This window comes from Bufo bufo, chromosome 4 (genome assembly GCF_905171765.1).
Source record: "Bufo bufo chromosome 4, aBufBuf1.1, whole genome shotgun sequence".
NCBI classification, from domain to species: Eukaryota; Metazoa; Chordata; class Amphibia; order Anura; family Bufonidae; genus Bufo; species Bufo bufo.
In genome coordinates, this window is record NC_053392.1 from 424825466 (window position 1) to 424847124 (window position 21659).

Sequence of the window (21659 nt, forward strand, 5' to 3'; positions counted from 1 at the left end):
GACTCTGGAACAGTTCGGCTGGATAATCAATTTTCAAAAGTCCTCTCTGCTCCCATCCCAGAAGCTCCCCTTCCTGGGAATGGTTTTTGGACACCATGTCCGCCAGAGTGTTCCTGCCACCCTCCAAGTCCTCCCAGATCCAGGGGGCAGTGTCGAATCTACTGCGATCCCAGTTCCTCTCCATACGGGAATGCATGCGGGTCCTGGGTCTTATGGTGGCCTCTTTCGAAGCCGTTCCATATGCCCAGTTTCACACTCGCTTGTTACAACAGGAGATCCTTTCCCTCTGGGACAAAAACCTCTCGGGGTCTAGACGATCGCATCCGCTTGTCTCAGCGGGTTCGGGCAGCTCTCCGTTGGTGGCTATCCCCATTGAACCTGAGGTCGGGGAGATCCTTTCTCCTTTTCTCCTGGACGGTCGTCACCACCGATGCCGGCCTCCTGGGTTGGGGCGGCGTTCTCCAGTCTCGCACGGTTCAAGGGATTTGGTCGGCGGCAGAGTCTCGCCTTCCAATCAACTTTCTGGAACTGAGGGTGATTTTCCGCTCTCTCTCTCTCTTCCATTGGACCCCTCTCCTTTCGGGCCTCCCAGTGAGGATTCAATCGGACAATGCCATGGCCATGGCCTACATCAACCATCAGGGCGGGACCCGCAGCCGGATGGTGATGCAGGAGGTGACGAAAATTCTGACTTGGGCGGAGACGCACGTTCCAGTGTTGTCTGCAGTTTACATTCCAGGAGTGGACAACTGGACAGCGGACTTTCTAAGCCGCAACAAGGTGGATCCAGGCGAGTGGTCTCTGCATCGAGAAGTGTTCGAAGAAATCTGCCACAGATGGGGCCGGCCGGATGAGGACTTAGTGGCGTCCAGGTTCAACAACAAGCTCCCAGTGTTCCTGGCTCGCGCCCGAGATCCGAAGGCGTACGGATGGACGTGCAGGTGTCTCCGTGGCAGGACTTCAGCCTCCCCTATTTTTTCCTCTCCTACCAAAGGATCTACGCAAGATCGAGGCGGAAGTGATCCTGACCGTTCTCATCGCCCCAGGGTGGCCTCGCCGCGCGTGGTTTTCGGATGTGGCTCGGATGCTGGCGGACGCCCCATGGCCTCTACCCGACAGACAGGACCTACTGTCTCAGGGCCCGCTCTTCCACCAGAATTTACGGTCTCTTCGTTTAACGGCGTGGCTGTTGAAACCGCCATCCTGAAGAAGAGGGGGTTCTCGGATTCAGTGATTAGGACCACGATCAGAGCGAGGAAGATTTACTATCGTACCTGGAAGGCCTTCCTGTCCTTTTGTGAGAGTTCGGGGTTCCCTCCTCTTCGCTTTTCCATCCCGATGGTACTGTCTTTTCTTCAGTCTGGGCTTGAGCAGGGACTGTCGCTTAGTTCCCTGTAAGGTCAGGTTTTGGCACTGGCCGTCTTTTTTTGCAGAGGTCCCTTGCTCTTATGGGTCCTGTGAAGACCTTTCTTCAGGGGGTGGCACATTCGGTTTCCCTGTATGTTCCCCCTTTGTTTCCTTGGGATCTCAATTTGGTCCTGCGCGCTCTGCAGTCGGCCCCCTTCGAGCCTTTGAGGGAGGTCTCTCTGACTGTTCTCACCTGGAAAGTGGTCTTCCTTGTGGCCATAACTTCTAATACAGCTACATAGCGTAGTGATTAAAGTTCTGGGCTATTATGCAGAAGCTGTGAGTTCAAATCCCATCACAAGCTTTTAAATCAGACTGGTGTCGGAGCTGGCCGCTTTTTCCTGTCAGGAGCCTTTTCTGGTTTTCCACCAGGATAAGGTTGTGCTCCGTCCGGTCCCCTCCTTTTTGCCCAAGGTGGTCTCTCCCTTCCACCTTAATGAGGATCTTGTCCTGCCTTCCTTTTGCCCTTCTCCGGCTAACCCAAGGAACTGCATTCCCTTGATGTCGTACGGGCCCTGAAGGTGTATCTCGCGGCTACTGCTTCCGTCCGCCGTTCATGACGCTCTGGATCTGCTCGGCTATTTCCGCGGGTTATCGCGCTTGTGGTAGAGTTCCCCCGGCTAGGATTACCGCTCACTCCACTAGGGCGGTGGGGGGCTTCCTGGGCAAGACACAATCGTGCCTCTGCGTCTCAGCTGTGTAAGGCGGCCACCTGGTCGTCCTTACATACTTTTACGAAGTTTATCAGTTGCATCACTGACTTCGGCTGATGCGGTCTTTGGCCGCAGGGTTTTGCAGGCTGTGGTTCCTGTTTGACCGTTGGACGTTCCTCCTGGCGGTGCTGAGATTTTTTCCCACCCCATGGACTGCTTTAGGACGTCCCATGGTCTGTGTCCCCCAATGGAAAAAAGTACGAGAAAAGAAGATTTTTGTGAAACTCACCTGTAAAATCTTTTTCTCGTCTTTTCCATTGGGGGACACAGCTCCCACCCATTCTGCCTGTTGCAGGAGGGGTCTTCAGTTCAGTTTCTGTTTATGGTTGGACCTTATGGTTTGGTCCGATGGTTTCCATAATTTTTTCTTGCTCCTTCTCCTACTGCTTGTGCAACGCCTGAGTTCCTCCTGGTGGAGTCGGGGGGTATAGCCCAAGGAGGAGGAGCTCTTTCATTTGCATAGTGTCCCTCCTACTAATATCTCTAAGCTATACCCATGGTCTGTGTCCCCCAATGGAAAAGACGAGAAAAAGATTTTACAGGTGAGTTTCACAAAAATCTCCTTTTTGCAGACCGATCTGTAGCCGCCGAGTTCTGCTGTTTCAAACAGCAGAGACCTGGGGCTTAAGGCTTATCGTATACATTTAACCCCTCACCTGCCGTAGTCAAATGTGAGCAAGACATCTGAGCAGTGCAGATGCGGGAGCCACACATGCTTCCACGACCGTAACAGTGTTCTCCGGCTGAGATCAGGGAAGCTATTACATTCAAATCAACCCCTTTCCCCAAAATGAAAATAAACATAAAAAAACATTATAGGCATTGTCTATACGCCCATACTATTAAAATGTATCAATAATCATCCCGTATGGCAGATGGCATAACGGAAAAAAAATCTAAATGGCCAATTCGCTATTTTTTTCACTTCACACACCTTAAAAAAAAATTAATAAAAAGTGATTAAAAAAAGTCACACGCACCCTTGAGAATGGGATCACTGAAAAGTACAGCTCGCCCGCAAAAATGAGCCTTCATCCAGCTCTGTACACATATCTACAAAAATGTTATAGGGGTCAGAATATGGCGATGAAAAGAAAGAAATATTTTTTTTCAAGGTTTTTATATTTGTTTCTGTATTAAAACTAAAAGCTATACAAATGTGGTATCTTTGTAATCGTACTGACATGGAGAATGAAGGTAGCAGGTCAGTTTTAATAAAAAAAACAACATAAAACTGTGGCAGAATTGCGTTGTTTTTTTCCCCAATTCCACCTGTAATGGATCTCCTGGCACCCTGACTGGGTACCTCCGTTGATGGATGCTCCTAGTGCTTCCTGAGGGCTCCAAGCACTCCACTTGACACCGTAATCACTGCCGACCCCACAAACCACGCGGCTTGGTTGAGGTCTCGCCGTCTTCCACCCACCCTGGGCCCAAGACCAGGACCCAGCTTCCAGTTGGTAGAACCGTGTTGTAATCCCAGGGGAGTATAATACCGATAGCAATCCCCAGAGTAAATATAGCTGTTCCCCCACACATAAGATGACACTCTATGTTGAGGGTAAAATAGGAACTCCCTTTATTGAAGATCAACTCAGTATATATACAGTTCAAGAAGTCTAACAACATAATGCAATCAACCATGAACAGCATGCAAACAGACATCTCCCCCCCCCCCCCCCCCTCCATTATGAATGAATAGGGACAGAGGAGACACATGTGATGGGATTATCTCCTGAGTGTATCATAGGGTGATCTACTCATCTAGGAGTCGGCTGCTCCTAGAGTCAGCTATCTTAATCCCATCACTAACACAATCAGTGGGAGTCTCAGTGCAAAGTTAACCCTTTTTGTGTTGCTGAATCCACACCATGCCTTTTTAATGGGCAATAGGAAATATGTGGCATATAAATTCCACACATAAATCAGGGTTCATAGCTCCTTGTAACCTGAGGGGTCTCCATAGTTCTGGGTCCATAGTTTGTAGGAAGGAGGCTGGCCCTCAGGCTTCTCCAGCAGCCCCAGTGACGGGTCAGTCCGTCACACCACCCCATTTGGAATTTTTTTTCTAGCTCCCCACTACATCATATGCAATATTAAATAGTGCCAGTAGAAAGTACAACTTGTTCCACAAAAAATAAGCTCTCACAAGGCTATGTCAATGGAAAAATAAAAAGTTATGGCTCTGGGAAGGCGGGGAGTGAAAAACAAAAACTGATAATTGCAAGGTCCTCTAAGGGTTAAAGTCCCACCGAGGTCGGCACTGGTCGGCATGGGGTTAAAGTGTGTGACGGTCAGGTACACTACACACAGGGGGGAGGATAGTGACCACTGTGCTCCACCCTCACCCCTGGCCCTGCCTACTTGCCTCGCAAGTCCTAATGACAGGGGACATCTAGACGGCAGTTCCTAACTTAGGATACGTGCTGGGAAGACAGACAAGACAAATAATGGAACGTGAACGGACCGGGTCAATACCTAGAGAGCTACGCAGTACTAAGGAATGAGCAGAGAATAGTCAGGAAAAGCCGAGGTCAAATACCAGGAGAGAAACGAAGTACAACAGGAGTCCGCAAAGAATCGTCAGGTGGAAGCCAGGGTCAGGATACCAGGAGAGATGCGCAGTACAGGAGGAGCAGGCAAAGGATCGTCAGGGAACAGGATCAGGTAGTATTCAGTAGTTCAACAAATAGCCAGGAACCTAGAATTAACAGGCAACCTGTGGCCAGCAGGCTGCCTGTATTTATAGTGGGGTCGACTCTGAGGGTCATGTGACGTGGCCAGCGTCACATGACTGACAAGTTGAGCACCGAGTGATCAACTCGGCGCTCCAGGCAGACCTAGGAGCAGGCAGCCTCCCAGCTAGCAAAGCCGCCCTGGGAACGAGGCCAAACACAGATCCTCGCTCCCGAAGCTAAGCAGCAGGTCTGCGGCTGATTAGAGACCGAGTGCGCCTTTGGCGCCCTGTGACAAAGTGGTTGTCCAGTCTGGTCAGTAATAAACGGCCTGAAGACTGTGTAGAGATGCAGACGCCCCCTTTAATTGAATATAAATGTGATGACATTCTGCCGTCCATGTACTGTAATGTATTCATAAGAAAATACATCATCATCATATCTGAGATACTTCTAACGTCAGTCTTCACTGAAGGGGATTTGTACGATTGGTATTTTGTCAGTACAGAAAATGGTCCCATAAGGTTCTGTATAACAGTACCCATAATAAATGGCAAACAAAGTATCTACTCATCGGATTCTTGTAAAAGTAAAAATGATTTAGCATTTAGTTTCTGGAATTTACAAAATAGAAATGTGTTACAGAAAAAAAATTTCTATAAAATTAGCCTTCACATTGCTGGGAGTCACAGTTTTTGTGTGTGTGTGTGTGTTTTTAATGCACAGGTACAATTTATTGTTGTACTCCTTTATTATTTAATAACATAACCTTTCTGGAGCCACTGCTCCCATAACTCATGTTGTTCCTGTATTATTCCCACTAGGAATGTATGAATACATTAACAGGGCGCTGCTTATCCTCTTTTAAAGAGTTGTGTCCACACAAAGTCTCACACCGTCAGCACTCATTGAACAGTAGGTACACACAACTGCCACAACTAGTTTGTCAATTTAGTTGTAAATTTCTAGGAATAACGGAAGAAAGACACAATGTAAAGTTGTAAGGCTGTAAAGAGAAGTGCCCCTGGATTGTTATTTTATGAAGAATATAAGTATTTGCTAAAATAGTCATGTCAGGAGAGGTGACGTATCTCTTTAAACATTAAAGAAACATTTGGATTACACTGATTTCTCTTTTGCAGGGGTGCAGTATTTTACAGTAATGAGATACAGCAGTATGCTGTTCCTTTTCCTGGGGCAGATCCGGCTGTCGTCGAGAGGACCCAACGTTATCTCCATGAGAAACTGCAGGAGACTCCTGTGAGTTTAAAGTGTGGCAGTGTTGTCTGTATTCATGCAAAAGGTTGGACCAATTTCTATAAGGTTGATATTCTAAGTATGTTTTTGCAGCCACACTGGGTCACATATCAGTCCCCTAGTCTCCAACCTAGGACCAGCCCTACGAATGCTAAATTGAGAATTAGTATAATTAAAGGGGTTTTACAGTTTGTTTTAACTGATGATCTATCATCTGGATAGATCATCAGAATCTGATTGGCGGGGGTCCGACACCCGGGATCCCTGCCGATCAGCTGTTTGAGAAGGCAGCGGCGCTCCAGCAGCGCCGCGGCCTTCTCACTGTTTACCGCTGGCCCAGTGACGTCACGACTAGTATAACTGGCCTGGGCGCGGCTAAGCTGTTCACTTGAATGGAGCTTAGCCCCGACCAGGCCAGTTAATACAAGTCGTGATGCCACTGGGCCTGCGGTAAACAGTGAGAAGGCCGCGGTGCTACTGGAGCGCCACTGCCTTCTCAAACAGCTGATCGGCAGGGGTGTCGGACCCCCGCCGGTCAGATGCTCATGATCTATCCAGAGGATAGATCAGTTAAAACAAACTGTAGAACCCCTTTAATTGCTGGTGCTATATAACCACTCTCTCACAGCTCCACTTGTGCAAACTTATTGAAAGGGTATGTATGTTCTGCCTTCGGACTAGAGGAAAGCAAAATTATAGGTAAATTTAGCAGAATTGCACAAGAGACACTTGGCTTTCTCTGCCCCAGAGGTGGAAACTGAATGGTCAGATCAGGCCCTACCTGGAAAAGGAGAGGACCCCTTCTAATACCATTTATAATAGAGTTTGGTTGGTTACTTGTCCTCCCAAGAATGTAGATTCTATCCAAAGAAAATTTGCCAGACAAAGACAGCAGGCAGACATGTAAAGAATAGATCATGTAAAGAATAGATCTTTGGTGTCACTGAAGTAACACCATTTAGAAAAAAAAAAAAAACCCTTAGGTAAAAAAAGATTGAAGACATAACTTCTACTCCACTGACCTAAATGCAGACATATTGAAAAAAAAGTAGCTTAAAATGTGAGTCTGCAAGGACCACATATAAGACTACTAAAACTCCGGCATGGCCGTTCTAGCAGACGAGTGGAGGGTTGGCTGAACAGAAACCAAAGCATTTAGCAGTTTGTGTCCAGCCGGTTCTCCACTTGTCTGCCAGAATGCGTACGGGTCTCTGCCAGACCCATTATACTTAATGGGGGCGGCGGACATTCTCTGCTGGAACACAAACCAGAGATCTTAAAGTAGCCTAAGAGAATAAGGAATAGGAGGTCTCATTCTGGATCAAAGTTTCTGGTGATGGGTGGCTAATTAGTTAACAGTCTGCCATTTTATCATAGACATACATTTTTAGGTGACGAAATTTTATTGTCTGGAAGCTTACTGACAAATGCTGAAGGATCATCTAATATCAACAGCAGGGATAGAAAAACTGTACAAGAGAAGAATATTCTTCCATAAGCTTCAATAGATCCTATCCAAACAGATTTACTGACTGCAAGGGTCTTATTCTACAGTACTTTCTCTCTCAGTCTTTGTTATCAAAATTCTAGCCAAAATTCTGTCTTAGGCTACTTTCACATTAGCGTTTTTCTTTTCCGGCATAGAGTTCCGTCACAGGGGCTCTATACCGAAAAAGAACTGATCAGGCATATCCCCATGCATTCTGAATGGAGAGTAATCCGTTCAGGATGTCTTCAGTTCAGTCATTTTGACTGATCAGGCAAAAGAGAAAACCACAGCATGCTACGGTTTTATCTCCAGCGAAAAAAGACTTGCCTGAATGCCATAGGAATGTATTGGTGCCGGATCCGGCATTCAAAATTCCGGAATGCCGGATCCGTCCTTCCGGTCTGTGCATGTGCAGACCTTTAAAAATGAGAAAAAAATAAATACTGGATCCGTTTTTCCTGATGACACCAGAAAAACGGATCCGGTATTGCAATGCATTTTTCTGACTGATCAGGCATTTTTCAGACTTTTTCAGACTTCTACCTCATGGTGTAAATGACAGCTGACCCATGGGGGTCAGAGACACCAGTGGGAAGCACTAAAGACTCAGGCAAAAGGCAAAGTCTGAACATAGTCCAAGGTCAGGGCAGGCTGAGTAAGTGCGTAGCCCAAGTAGCTGTCACGGATGTAGTAGGGGAGAACACCAAAAGACAACAAGACGGAAGGGAAAAGACACTAGGCCTCACCGCTAGGGAAGGAAAAGGGTCACCACCTATAAAACCCTGCTCCTGGCCCTAACTCCTATCTGTATGGGCACCTCTCGATGGTAGAGATGCCCATACACAGGAACCTAGAAAACCCTGGTGGCCCTCGAATGCCCTAGACTTAATGACAGGGCAGATACAACCCGCTCCTTCCCTGGTGAAGGAACCAGCGTCTCACTGAGGCCTAGTAAACAACAGAGGGAAGGGGGGGAATACAAAACGCAACAAGCGGAACACTTAATTTCTAAGGATGATGGATAATCAGGACTTCAACTAGAACCACACTTCAGCTCTTCCAACACCAAATGAAGCTATCCAGACCAAGGAGTGATGGGTGAAGTCAAACTAAATAAGGGGAGGAAAAGGTCACATGATCCACACCTGAACAGGAGGTGTGGACATACAAGCAACACAGATAAAGTGAAACCAAAAGAGGCTGTCAGATCACTAATGAGCAGATAATCTTTCAGACCTTCTCAAACCTGTCACCGGTGTGACAGTACCCCCCCTTCTACGGGTGACCTCTGGGCACCCAGGACCGACCTTATCAGGATGAGCTCTGTGGAATGCTCTCACCAGACGACTAGCATTAACATCGGTCGCTGGAACCCACATCCTCTCCTCTGGTCCGTACCCTCTCCAATGAACGAGATACTGGAGGGACCTCCGGAGAACTCGGGAGTCTACAATCCTGCTGATCTGAAATTCCAAATTGCCGTCCACCATGACAGGAGTGGGAGGCAAGGAGGACGACTCAACAGGTTCAACACATTTCTTTAACAACGATTTATGAAATACGTTATGGATTTTCAATGGCTGAGGAAGTTCAAGACGGAAGGCTACAGGGTTAACAATGGCAGTAATCTTATATGGACCAATAAATCTTGGTCCCAACTTCCAAGAAGGTACCTTGTAGACAGCCACACAGAATCACCCACTCTCAGGTCCGGACCACTCATACGTCTCCTGTCATCCGCACGCTTATACCTGTTGCCCATCTTTTCCAGGTTATTTTGGTATTTCCGCCAAATACAAGACAAAGAAGAGGAAAATCGTTCCTCCTCAGGAATGCCGGAATTATGAGCCCCAGAAAATCTACCAAGCTGTGGATGAAACCCATATGCCCCAAAAACCGGCAACTTATCAGTGGATTCCTGTCTACGGTTATTTATAGGAAACTCAGCTAACGACAAAAATGAAGACCACTCTTCCTGATTCTCTGAAACAAAACATCTCAAGTAAGTCTCCAGATTCTGCTTAGTGCTCTCCGTCTGTCCGTTCGACTGAGGATGAAAAGCCGAAGAGAAGGACAATTGTACACCCAGACGAGTACAGAACGCTCTCCAGAATTTGGAAACAAACTGAGTCCCTCTATCAGACACCACATCAGAGGGAATGCCATGTAGTTTCACGATGTTGTCGACAAACACCTGCGCAAGAGTTTTAGCATTGGGTAGACTAGGTAATGCAATAAAATGTGCCATTTTACTAAAATGATCGACAACCACCAAAATCACGGTCTTTCCTGAAGAATTCGGTATATCCGTGATAAAATCCATGGACAAATGGGTCCAAGGTCTGGATGGGATGGGCAATGGAAGCAGAGATCCGGAAGGCTGAGTATCTGTCACCTTAGCACGTGCACAGGTACCACAAGCTGACACATAGGGCCAGATTTATCATTAGCTCAAGTCAGAATAATGGAGTGAAAAAGTCGCAAAAAAATGCGCAAACGCTAAAACTGCGCACAAATTTGCGACTTTTTACTGCTCTGCACTATGCTCGCCAGTTTTCTGAAAGTGGGCGTGTTTACTTATGTAAATGAATCTCTAGACAGATTTACTATTGGGACTATTTAAAAAGTCGCAAAAAAGTCGCTAAAAAATTTGCAATTTCACTCCAGTGAGGACCATGCTTAACTTATGAGACTTTTTAATAGAACATGCGACTTTTTCGTAAAACGTGCGACTTTTTCGTAAAGATGTGCGACTTTTGTAAAGCTGCTTACTGACGGATAAACTGCTACCGTCAAACCACATTTATTACAGTCCTAAAGGGCCGATCATAAATCTGACTTGGCTAAAACTGACTTTAGCCATATGTGAAAGTGGAGTGAGCTGTCAGAGTAATGATAAATCTGGCCCATAGTCCTCAATACACTTACGCAACCCCGGCCACCAGAATCTGCGAGAGATGAGATCGATAGTCGATCTGCTCCCAGGGTGCCCAGCAAGTACCGTACAGTGATGTTCCTCAAACACCTTGTGACGTAATTCGGGGGAAACAAACAATTTCTACTGAGGACAAGAGTCCGGAGCATCCTCCTGTGCCTCCAACACCCTGGCCTCGAGATCAGGATAAAGAGCGGAAATAGCTACCCCTTCAGATAAAATGGGACTATGGTCATTAGACTCACCCCCCCCCAGGAAAGCTACGTGACAAAGCATCCGCCTTGACGTTCTTAACCCCAGGGCGGTAAGTGACGATGAAGTTAAATCTGGTGAAAATAAACGACTCCTTGAACAAGCTAAGAATGGACTCGCTTTCATGGTTAGGAAGAATAGCTGCAATTAAAATGGTGATTCTACCCAAAATTATTTATATGTTCCGTAATATTCCAATTACTATTCCCAAAGGATATATAACAAAACTTCAGGCCTTAATCAACAAACACATCTGGGGGAAATTTAAACCTAGAGTGAAAGGACTTATCCTTAATAAGTCACTCAAAACAGGAGGTCTTAATGTCCCCTCTATTAAACATTACTATACATCCTCCATACTTGATCAAATGAGATACCTGATCAAAAATGACATTTCAAAAAAATGGGTTTTACTTGAAAAAAATATAATGGGTTCCTATGATCTAAGCTTACGTCTCTCTGCTACAGCGGCCTTTGGTTCCAAGAATATTACTCCACTTTCAACCCTGAATGCAATACACAACATTTGGTACTCCATTGCTAGAATAGAAAAATTGGTTACCACTTCAATATTTTCTTTACCTCTGAAAATTTGTGAATTAGCTATACCAGACCTTCAGATTGATAATTGGATTTCCTTGGGTATTACTGATATTGGTCAACTAAAGAAAAATGATGTTTTTGTTGACTTTGCTTACCTACACAAAGAGTTCAACATCCCCAATGCAGATTTTTATAAGTACCTAAGAATAAGGCACTTGCTACAATCTCCAAGAAATTTCCACTTTATTTCAAACAATCACTCTCTGACAGAGTGGATTCACATGTCACATAGATTAGATAAAGGTATCACTAAAGGATATCAACTATTGAAGGAATCAAATACAAATCCCTTGCAGCATACCTTGGACATGTGGAATACTGAGTTGGGCTCAGTTCTCTCAGACTCAGAGTGGAGCGAAGTTTTTACCTCTGTTTCTAAACTCTCTAAATGCTCTGATCACTTAGAAGGAGCAAGAAAAATACTGTATAGATGGTATAGAACCCCTGTTTATTTGAATAAAATTTTTCCAGAAGTTTCCCCTGCATGTTGGAGGTGTGGTCACGTTTTTGGATCATATCTTCACATGTGGTGGGATTGGTCAACAGTAAGGTGTTTGTGGAACACAGTCTTTGAGTTCATATCAACTCTAGCATGTTATACTATAGATCCCTCTCCTAAGATGGCTTTATTATCGATAGGTCTTATAGACCTTCCTCATCACTACAGAGTCATTGCCAGCCATTTAATATTTGTTACTCGTTTGAAAATTGCTGCCTGCTGGAAATCTGGTATCCTTCCTAATATTAATAGAATCTTTAGAACGCTTGATAATAATTGCTTATATGAGGGCCTTTGGGCATCGGCTAGGAACTCAAAGACTGTCTTTCTAAAAAATTGGGACGTTTGGCTAGCTGACAATAAATGCAACATTCCTCCTAATGCATCTATTAGATTGTGATCTTCCTTGCTCTCTAATCCGTTACCTGTACGCTAGTATATCTTCTAGTATTTATGTACCTGTTTTGACCTTTTCTATTTTTTAATAATACTTATCTGTTCTATGAAGTGTAATTATCTACTTCATTTGTAGTTTTCACAAGTGCCTCAATTTTTCCACTGTTACAACTTTGTACATGTGATTGAATCCATTCAATTGTAACCTATTTTTGAAAATGTTAATAAAAACTATTGTTAAAAAAAAAAAAAAAAATCTGGTGAAAAACAATGACCATCTGGCCTGCCTTGGGTTCAGTCGCTTAGCCGACTCCAAGTAGGCCAGATTCTTGTGATCTGTAATTACCGTAATAGGATGAATTGCTCCTTCCAACCAATGCCGCCATTCCTCGAGCGCCAACTTAATGGCCAGCAATTCCCTATTCGCCACATCATAATTCCTTTTAGCAGTCGAGAGTTTTTTAGAGAAAAATGCACATGCGCGCCATTTACTGAGTGAAGAACCCTGCGACAATATTGCTCCTACCCCAACCTCTGACGTGTCAACCTCAACAATAAATGGCTGAGACACGTCCGGCTGCACCAGAATAGGGGCCGAAGCAAAACATTCTTTCACAGCAGAAAAGGCCTGTAATGCCGCATCAGACCAGATAGAAATATCAGCACCCTTCCTAATCATGTCTGTTAAAGGTTTAACCACCAATAAATTGTTCAAGATAAATTTACGGTAGTAGTTGGTAAACCCCAAAAACCGCATAAGCGCTTTCAGATTTTCGGGTCGATCCCAGTCCAACACGGCACGGACCTTCTCGGGATCCATACGAAAACCTGAGGATGAGAGCAGGTAACCCAGAAATTGCACTTCCTGTACAGCAAATACACACTTTTCTATCTTAGCATACAATTTATTCTCTCTTGGGATCTGTAACACCTGTTTCACATGATCCTGATGAGTCTCCATATTAGGCGAATAAATTAGTATGTCATCAAGGTATACAACGACAAATCTCCCCACCAGAGGATGAAAGAAGTGTTGAAAAACCGCAGGAGCATTGGTTAACCCAAAGGGCATGACCAGGTTTTCAAAATGACCCTCAGGGGTATTAAATGCGGTCTTCCACTCATCCCCCTCCTTGATCCTTACCAGATTATATGCCCCCCTCAGATCCATTTTAGAGAACACCTTGGCACCAACAATCTGACTAAACAAATCCGGAATCAAAGGAAGGGGGTAAGGATCACGGACGGTAATACGATTGAGCTCACAGAAGTCCAGACATGGTCTCAGGGTACCATCCTTTTTCTTTACAAAGAAAAATCCAGCAGCCACTGGGGACTTGGATGGTCTAATATGTCCCTTTGCCAAACTCTCGGTGATATACTCTCGCATAGCCTTTCTTTCGGGTTCCGAAAGTATATACAACCGAGATTTGGGCAATTTAGCTCCGGGAATAAGATTGAAGGGACAGTCATACTCCCGGTGCGGAGGCAACTCCTGATTACCACTCTCAGAAAAAACATCAGAAAATTCTGAAATGAACGAGGGTACAGCTTTAGTGGTAACCATAGAGAATGATGCATTAAGACAGTTGTCCATGCAAAAATAACTCCAATCGAGAATCTGTCTCGCTTGCCAATCGATGTTAGGGTTATGTTTGCTTAACCATGGTAAGCCCAACAACAACGGAGCAGGCAGACCCTCCAACACATAACAGGAGATAGATTCCTGATGCAAATCTCCCACTCTTAAATGTATGTCATTCACTACCTGCAACAGGCATTTTTGGGCGAGAGGTGCTGAGTCAATTGCAAAGACAGAAAAACTATTCTCTAATGCATTAGTAGTCAACCCGTACAAACTGTCCATCAAGTTAACTCCTGCCCCACCATCGATAAATGCTTTGATTTTCACAGTTTTGGACTCTAGCGCCACCTCGGCTGGCAGGAGAAAACGGGTACTACCAGTAAAAGACAAAAGTAGGTTTTCTTGCTCCCCACCCACACTACCAATAGTAATTTGGGGATTAAACTTTTTTTCTTTTTGTTTACACCTTGATGCTGCAAGTACGGACAAACATTTGCCAAATGATTTATACCTCCAAAACAGAAACAAACCCTCCTCTGAGAGCTGAATCCTCTATTGTTAGAGGCAAGCAAACCCAGCTGCATGGGCTCCTGCTTAGAGGGGCTTGAGAGAGACTGAGGCCCCTGCGCACTGAATGAGACTGCCCCACTGTCCTTGGACTGAGTATGACAGGCAGGAGTGGTCTCTCCTCTCTCTCTAAAATGCCTGTCAATACGAACAGCCCGAGACATGGCAGACTCCAAGGAGGTAGATCTCTCATGAAAGGCAAATGCATCTTTCAATCCCTCTGAAAGACCATGGCAAAATTGACTTCGGAGTGCAGCATCATTCCAACCACTATCAGCTGCCCATCTCCGAAATTCTCTGTATATCTCTGCGGACTGTTTACCCTGGCATAAAAGACGCAGTTTAGATTCAGCCAGAGCAATACGATCCGGATCATCATATATCTGACCCAGGGCTACAAAAAATTCATCCACTGATCGTAGGGGCCGTGCCCCCACCGGCAGCGAAAAGGCCCAATACTGAGCGTTATCCCTGAGCAGCGAGATGATGATCCCCACCCTCTGCTCCTCATCACCAGAGGAATGGGGAAGTAGGCGAAAATGGAGTTTGCAAGCCTCTCTAAAACGAACAAAATTCTCACTACCCCCAGAGAAGGTATCCGGAAGCGAGATCTTAGGCTCAGAACAAACTCCATGAACGCAAGCAGAACCGGTCACCTGAAACTGAGATACAGTTTTACGGAGATCTGCTACCTCCAGTGAAAGACCCCGCATGCGGTCCGTCAAGGCTGAAACCGGATCCATGCTTAAGACGGTTTTGGCGGTTTATAATGTCACGGTTGGTGTTGCAGAAAGCTAGAAGTCACAAATAAAGATCCGACTGACTTCATCCCAAACTAAGAAACAAATGGGTGAGCCCTATCAAACCCCTAGAGCTCTCCCTGACTGCTATGCCCATGCAAAGGTCTTTATGGTAGACGAGTGCATGCCCAGGTACCTTATACTATGTGACACCTAAAAACCCTATAATAGTGAGGGGACACGACCACCGGCTCCCTGCACTTAATACGGACGGAGTCAGGGTCACCTACAATCAAGCCAGCAAGGAAACACAAATAAAGGAAACAGACTTATCTGAGGAATCAGGAGAAGCAGCCTCCAGCAGTGAACATCCAGGAAGAAGTATAAACCGCAAAGTGAAGCAGTATGGGAGGGAATATAAAGGGAGACAATCAGGGCAAATAGGTGACAGCTGGGAGAAGGAAAGGAGATGACAAAGTGAAACCAAAACAAAGAAAGTCATCCAAGAAGTAGCGAAGAACGTCTAACAGACCTTCTCACAGAGCTGGCGGTGACAGTGGGTCTAGGATGTACTGGACGTCACTTTGGCATACAAGATACCAGATGTCAGGAATACTCCCTATAGGCTGCAAATAAAATGAAGCTAGGAACATTCGTCCTGAAATCAGCCTGGTGTGTAACACATCAGATGTCAGGAATAGCCCCCATAGTGTTCCATGCACCCCTTTGCTTGAAGGCTTAGCTGAAGCCAGAACAGCTTGTAACTAGGGTTGTCACGATACCAAAATTTTGATTCGATTTCGATACCATAAAAAAGTATTGCAATACTCGATACCATGCGATACAAATAAGACACTAAAAAAGCTGCGTGCATTCCACATATTATGCAACGTCCGGCCCATAATTTTACAGTCCTATCCTATTTTTGGGGAGGACAAGGTGACTTAAAAAAATAGTGAATCGCGTAGTTTTTATTTATAAATTTTTTCTGTTATGGCATTCACCACATAGGATTTTTTTTTAAATATTTTAATAGTTTGGACCTTTCAGTTTATTTATTGTTTATATATTTTATATGTAAAATTGGGAAATGGGGTGATTTATACTTAATATTTTGGTGTTTTTTTTTTTAAACTTTTTTTTATTTATAACTATTTCCCCCCTCAGGGGCTAGAATCTAGGATCTTTTAATCCCTTATCCTATTCACCCTAATAGAGCTCTATATAGGGTGAATAGGACTTTACACTCTCCCTGCTGCATAGTACACACAGCAGCAGGAAGCTTACCATGGCAGCCAGGGCTTTAGTAGCATTCTGGCTGCCATGGTAACCGATCGGATCCCGAGGATTACACTGTTGGGGCTCCGATCACAACTGCCACTGTACCACCCATGAAGAGGAGGGGAGGGGATCCTGTGGCCACTGCCACCAATGATTTTAATACTGGGCGGGGGCGCACTGCGCCACCAATGATAATTAACGTTTAATGCAGAACCAGGAGGCGGGTGCCAGTTGCAGAATCACATAGCCGGCACCCGGCCTCTATGACAGGGAGCTGTGATCAGCGGCAGTTAGGCCCTCAGATGTGGCACCTGAGGGGTTGACTGCCACTGATCGCAGCTCCCTGTCATAGAGACCGTGTGCCGACTATGTGTTTCTACCGTCGGCACCGCCTCCTGTATCTGTATTAAATGTTAATTATCATTGGTGGCGCAGTGGCCACAGCCCCTTCCCTACTCCGCCCCTCTCTCTTCTTATTGGCGGCAGCAGCAGCACAGGGGGGAGGGAGGTACTGCTTCCTTCTCCCCTGTGCTGCTGAGGGAACATGGTGCGCGGTGAGAGCAGCGCGCTCCATGTTCTGTGATACTAGGCTGCATAGTAGTCAAATCGAGACTGGTACAAAAGTATCGATTGGGTATCAATATTTAGATACCCGGTGCCACCCTACATGTAACATATCAGATGCCAGAGTTACCCACCATGGCATGAAATGTGCTTGATGCCAGGGACACTCCTTGGAAGTGATGGCCAGTTCGCAGTGTTCGCCAACGAATCTTGACTCACAAGTCCGGCGATCCACAGGTAAGCCCTTACCTGTGCCTGTGCGCGAGCCGGTCTGAAATCAAAAAGCCCGATGAAGGCCCCCGGCGGCTGTTCTCGGAACTGCCTGTTCCCGGTGACCGCATTTGATTTCAGACCGGCTTACCTGTGCATCGCCGGACTTGTAAGTCAAGATGGCAGCCCGCATGTTTTCGTTGGCGAACACTGCGAACTGGCCATCACTGCTCCTTAGGCCTAAAGGCACATCTGAAACCAACATGGTCTGTGAGGTGCCACTGCCACCCCCATGGCGTGTGACTCTTTAAGACTTCATGGAAATGGATACAATGCATCTTCATCAAGGATTCCTCTTATATGATCTTCTTTGTTGCTCAACAGAAACAATCAGGTGGAATGTGGAAAACTTTAAGGTGTTGTCTTCTCTGGTTACTTGTAAGATCCATCCACCTGACATAATTTTAACCAAACTGACAGAACAATTCACTTTTCAAAACAGGATCATCATACAGAGAACTTCGATCTGTCTCCCAGAGGCACCGGAATCAGGACAAAGATTCTTTACACTTCTTATAGTGATTTAAGGACGACTTGAGCTGCTGTTAAAACAACTGCCTGAGACTCGGTCACAAGTTGAGATATTACTTGCTGCATAATTTCCACTTCCTCCTGGGAGAGCCACCATCTGCTCAGAAATTAGAGGAGTAATCTTCTGATAATAGTAGCGACCACCTAGTGCATAGACTCTGCTTAACACCTTCCTGACTGGCACTGGCCGGGACTTTAAAAATGGCCCCTGCTCACGAACAGTGTGGGCTCCATAAAAAACTACAACTTGTCCCACAAAAAAACAACCCCTTATACAGCTATAAAGATGGAAAAATAAAAAAGTTATAGCTCTTGGATGGCAACAATGAAAAAAGGAAGAAAAATGCTTTATCAGTAAAGTCCAAAAACAGGCTGGTCACTAAGGGGTTAAAGAGGTATTCTGGTAGGTAAAAGTTATCACAGGATAGGGCATAACTATCAGATAGGTGGGGAGGGGGGGTTCCTACCACTGGGACCCCGACCAATTACAGGAACAGGGGCCTCGTACCCCCTGCAGGTCTTTTGCTGCCCCCCTGAAATGAGCAGAGCGGCCGGTCACACATGCGCGTCGCAAAATCCATCCATTTCAATGGGAGTTCCAGAGATAGTCGAGAGCTGTGCCTGAGGAAGAGAGTGGTCCACTCTCAAAACGCGTAGCACTGTTTGGACTTTATTTTATACGTATTATAAAGTGATTAGGTAGCAGGGATGTCTTCTCCTGGGTAGACAGGCACATAGTAGAAGGTTCAGTCCAAGCAGCGGGAAGTTGATTTAACGGATGTCAGCCAGTTTTATTGTCAGGTGGAGGTACAGAACATAAAATATTATAAACAAAATCCTATGCCTGTCCGGCACTAACTATACAGCGGGAATCCTCACTAACCCAGTGCCAGCCTAATACCGGGCACCAAATAAAATAGCAAAGTCTGTACCTCTTGGCGTGCCAAACCAGGCCCTGAAAGTGGGTTTTCAACAAACCCTAACAGACAACAGCAGATCTCTGCCATTCACATCCTGGTTGCTTTTAATAAAACCATGATGTGTCGAACCTTGGACAACTATACAGTCCTGATCAAAAGTTTAAGACCACTTAATAAAAACATATTTAGCATGGCTGGATCTTAACAAGGTTCCAAGTAGAGCTTCAACATGCAACAAGAAGAAATGGGAGTGAGACAAAACATTTTTTTCAATTTAATGAAAATAACGAATAATCTGAAACAGCCTGTTTTTCAGCTGATCAAAAGTTTAGGACCACACCTCCAAAAAAAAACTAAACCCCCCAAAACAGAAATCCACCTTCCAAACATGAACTCAGTAATGAGTAGCTCCACCGTTATGGTTTATCACTTCAAAAATTTATTTTGGCATGCTTGATGCAAGCGTTTCGATGAGGTGAGTGGGAACATTTCTCCAAGTGGTGAAGACGGCCGCACGAAGGCTATCTACTGTCTGGAACTGTTGTCCATTTTTGTAAACTTCCCTTGCCATCCATCCCCAAAGGTTTTCAATTGGATTTAGATCAGGGGAACACGCAGGATGGGCCAAAAGAGTGATGTTAATCTCCTGGAAGAAGTCCCTTGTCCTGCGGGCATTGTGTACTGTAGCGTTGTCCTGTTGAAAAACCCAGTCGTTACCACACAGACGAGGGCCCTTAGTCATGAGGAATGCTCTCTGCAACATCTGGACATAGCTAGCGGCCGTTTGACGCCCCTGCACTTCCTGAAGCTCCATTGTTCCACTGAAGGAAAAAGCACCCCAGACCATTATGGCGCCCCCTCAACTGTGGCACGTAGAAAACATCTCAGGTGGGATCTGCTTGTCATGCCAGTAACGTTGGAAACCATCAGGACCATCAAGGTTACATTTTTTCTCATCAGAGAATAAAACTTTCTTCTACCTTTGAATGTCCCATGTTTGGTGCTCTTTTGCAAAGTCCAAACGAGCAGTTCTGTGGCGTTCAAGGAGACGAGGTCTTTGAAGACTTTTTTTGTTTTTGAAGCCCTTCAGTCTCAGATGCCGTCTGATGGTTATGGGGCTGCAGTCAGCACCAGTAAGGGCCTTAATTTGGGTCGAGGATCGTCCAGTGTCTTGACGGATAGCCAATTAGATCCTCCGGCTCAGTGCTTATGAATTTTTTTTGGATCTTCCACTTTACTTTTTTGTTTTATAGCCCTCAGGATCATTTAAGAAATTCCAAATGACTGTCTTACTGCGTCCCACCTCAGCAGCGATGGCGTGCTGTGAGAGACCCTGCTTATGCAGTTCAACAACCCGACCACGTTCAAAAAGGGAGTTTTTTTGCCTTTGCCATCACAACGTGTGACTACCTGAAAGAAAATGACAATGAATCCACATCTTTGCACAGATTTGGCCTTTTAAAGACATGTGGTCCTAAAATTTGGATCAGCTAAAAAAACAGCCTGTTTCAGTTTAATCGTTATTTTCAATTAATTGAATGCTCAAAAAATGTTTTGTCTCACTCATATTTCTTCTTGTTGCATGTTGAAGCTCTACTTGGAACCTTGTTATTAAGATCCAACAATGTAAAATATGATTTTTTGCCATTTTTAAAGTGGTCTTAAACTTTTGATCAGGACTGTATGTCCCATCTATCACTTCTCCAGACACTCTGTCACAGTATATTTTTTAATAAATTAGTCAACCCGAGGAGAGCTCTGGAATCTTCCTTTTGTCTCTTTTTATCCCAGTTGTATCGGAATCCTTGTTTCCGTGGAGTGGAGCTGCAACTTGGCGTCTGTTCCCATTCAGACTTTTAGGCGCTCAGCAGTGTTGTGCCGCCTTATGCATCTGGTAAACCTTACTCTCTTCTGGGCGTTTGTTTTACTGATGGTCCTCCCACTATGTAGCGCCCCTACTTCTCTTTTCACTGTAATTACTGCAGGCACCATATCGTATTGCATGGCTTGTACTTAGTACAGGAACAATACACATAATATACATTATACCTATAGCAGGCACCAATTACACATGGCATATCCTATACTTACTGCAGGAACCATTCACATTGCCTGGCCTGTACTCCTCGCAGGAATCAGTCCCAATTACATGGCTTGTACTTGCTACAGAGCACAATTCACATTGTGTAGTCTGAACTTGATGTAAAGAAAAAAATCCACAGAACCAACCATACCACATGGTTTGAACTTGCTGCCAGAGAACCCCTGGCGAACTACATGCCCTATAACCAGGGCCTCACTGGCAATTAGGAAAGGAGAGGCGATCGCCTCAGGTAGCATGACTCTGGAGATAAGTGGGGGGCGGAGGCAGGGCAGCGGGAGATGAGCGCTACCATTGTGGAAGCACTCATCCCTCTACATTCATCTGTATCGCCGTCCTCAGGACAGCGATATAGATAAATACTGCAGCAGGGCAGGGGAGAGGTATCTCCCTTCCCTGTTCCTCTGATAGGCTTCAGGCCTAGTGCCTGCAGCCTATCAGAGGCTGGGGCAGGCGGCGCAATGATGTCATTATGATCGCGCCGCCTGAGCCAGGTAGCATACAGCAGGGGGGACAGGCCAGAAGAGGCCTGTATCACATTGCTGACAGCCGCATGGAGGTATATGTGTTTATTTTTTTATTTTTGATTTGCCACAATGCAGGAGAGGAGCACTATGGTAGCATCTAGGGGCACTAAGAAGGGGTATTCTTTACTGGCACATTATGGGGAAGGGAGGACAGAAGCACTATGGGGGCTTCAACTGAAGGCACTAAGAAGGGGTTTTTCTTACTGGCACATTATGGGGGGCACTATGGAGAAAGGGGGAGAGGAGCACTATGGGGGCACAAAGAAGTGGTATTTTATACTGGCAAATTATGGGAGACACTATGAGGGCATCTACTGGGGGCTCTGTATAGGGGCATTTTATACTGG

General features: G+C 45.5%; 1 protein-coding gene across 1 annotated transcript in view; it reads left to right on the forward strand.

The window, feature by feature from the left end:
* LOC120998607 (saccharopine dehydrogenase-like oxidoreductase) overlaps positions 1-21659 on the forward strand; it is a 152144-nt gene that overhangs the window by 65989 nt on the left and 64496 nt on the right. Inside the window, exon 7 of the mRNA XM_040429324.1 lies at positions 5938-6055. Coding sequence (XP_040285258.1) covers positions 5938-6055 — 118 coding nt within the window. The remainder of the gene's footprint in view (positions 1-5937; positions 6056-21659) is intronic.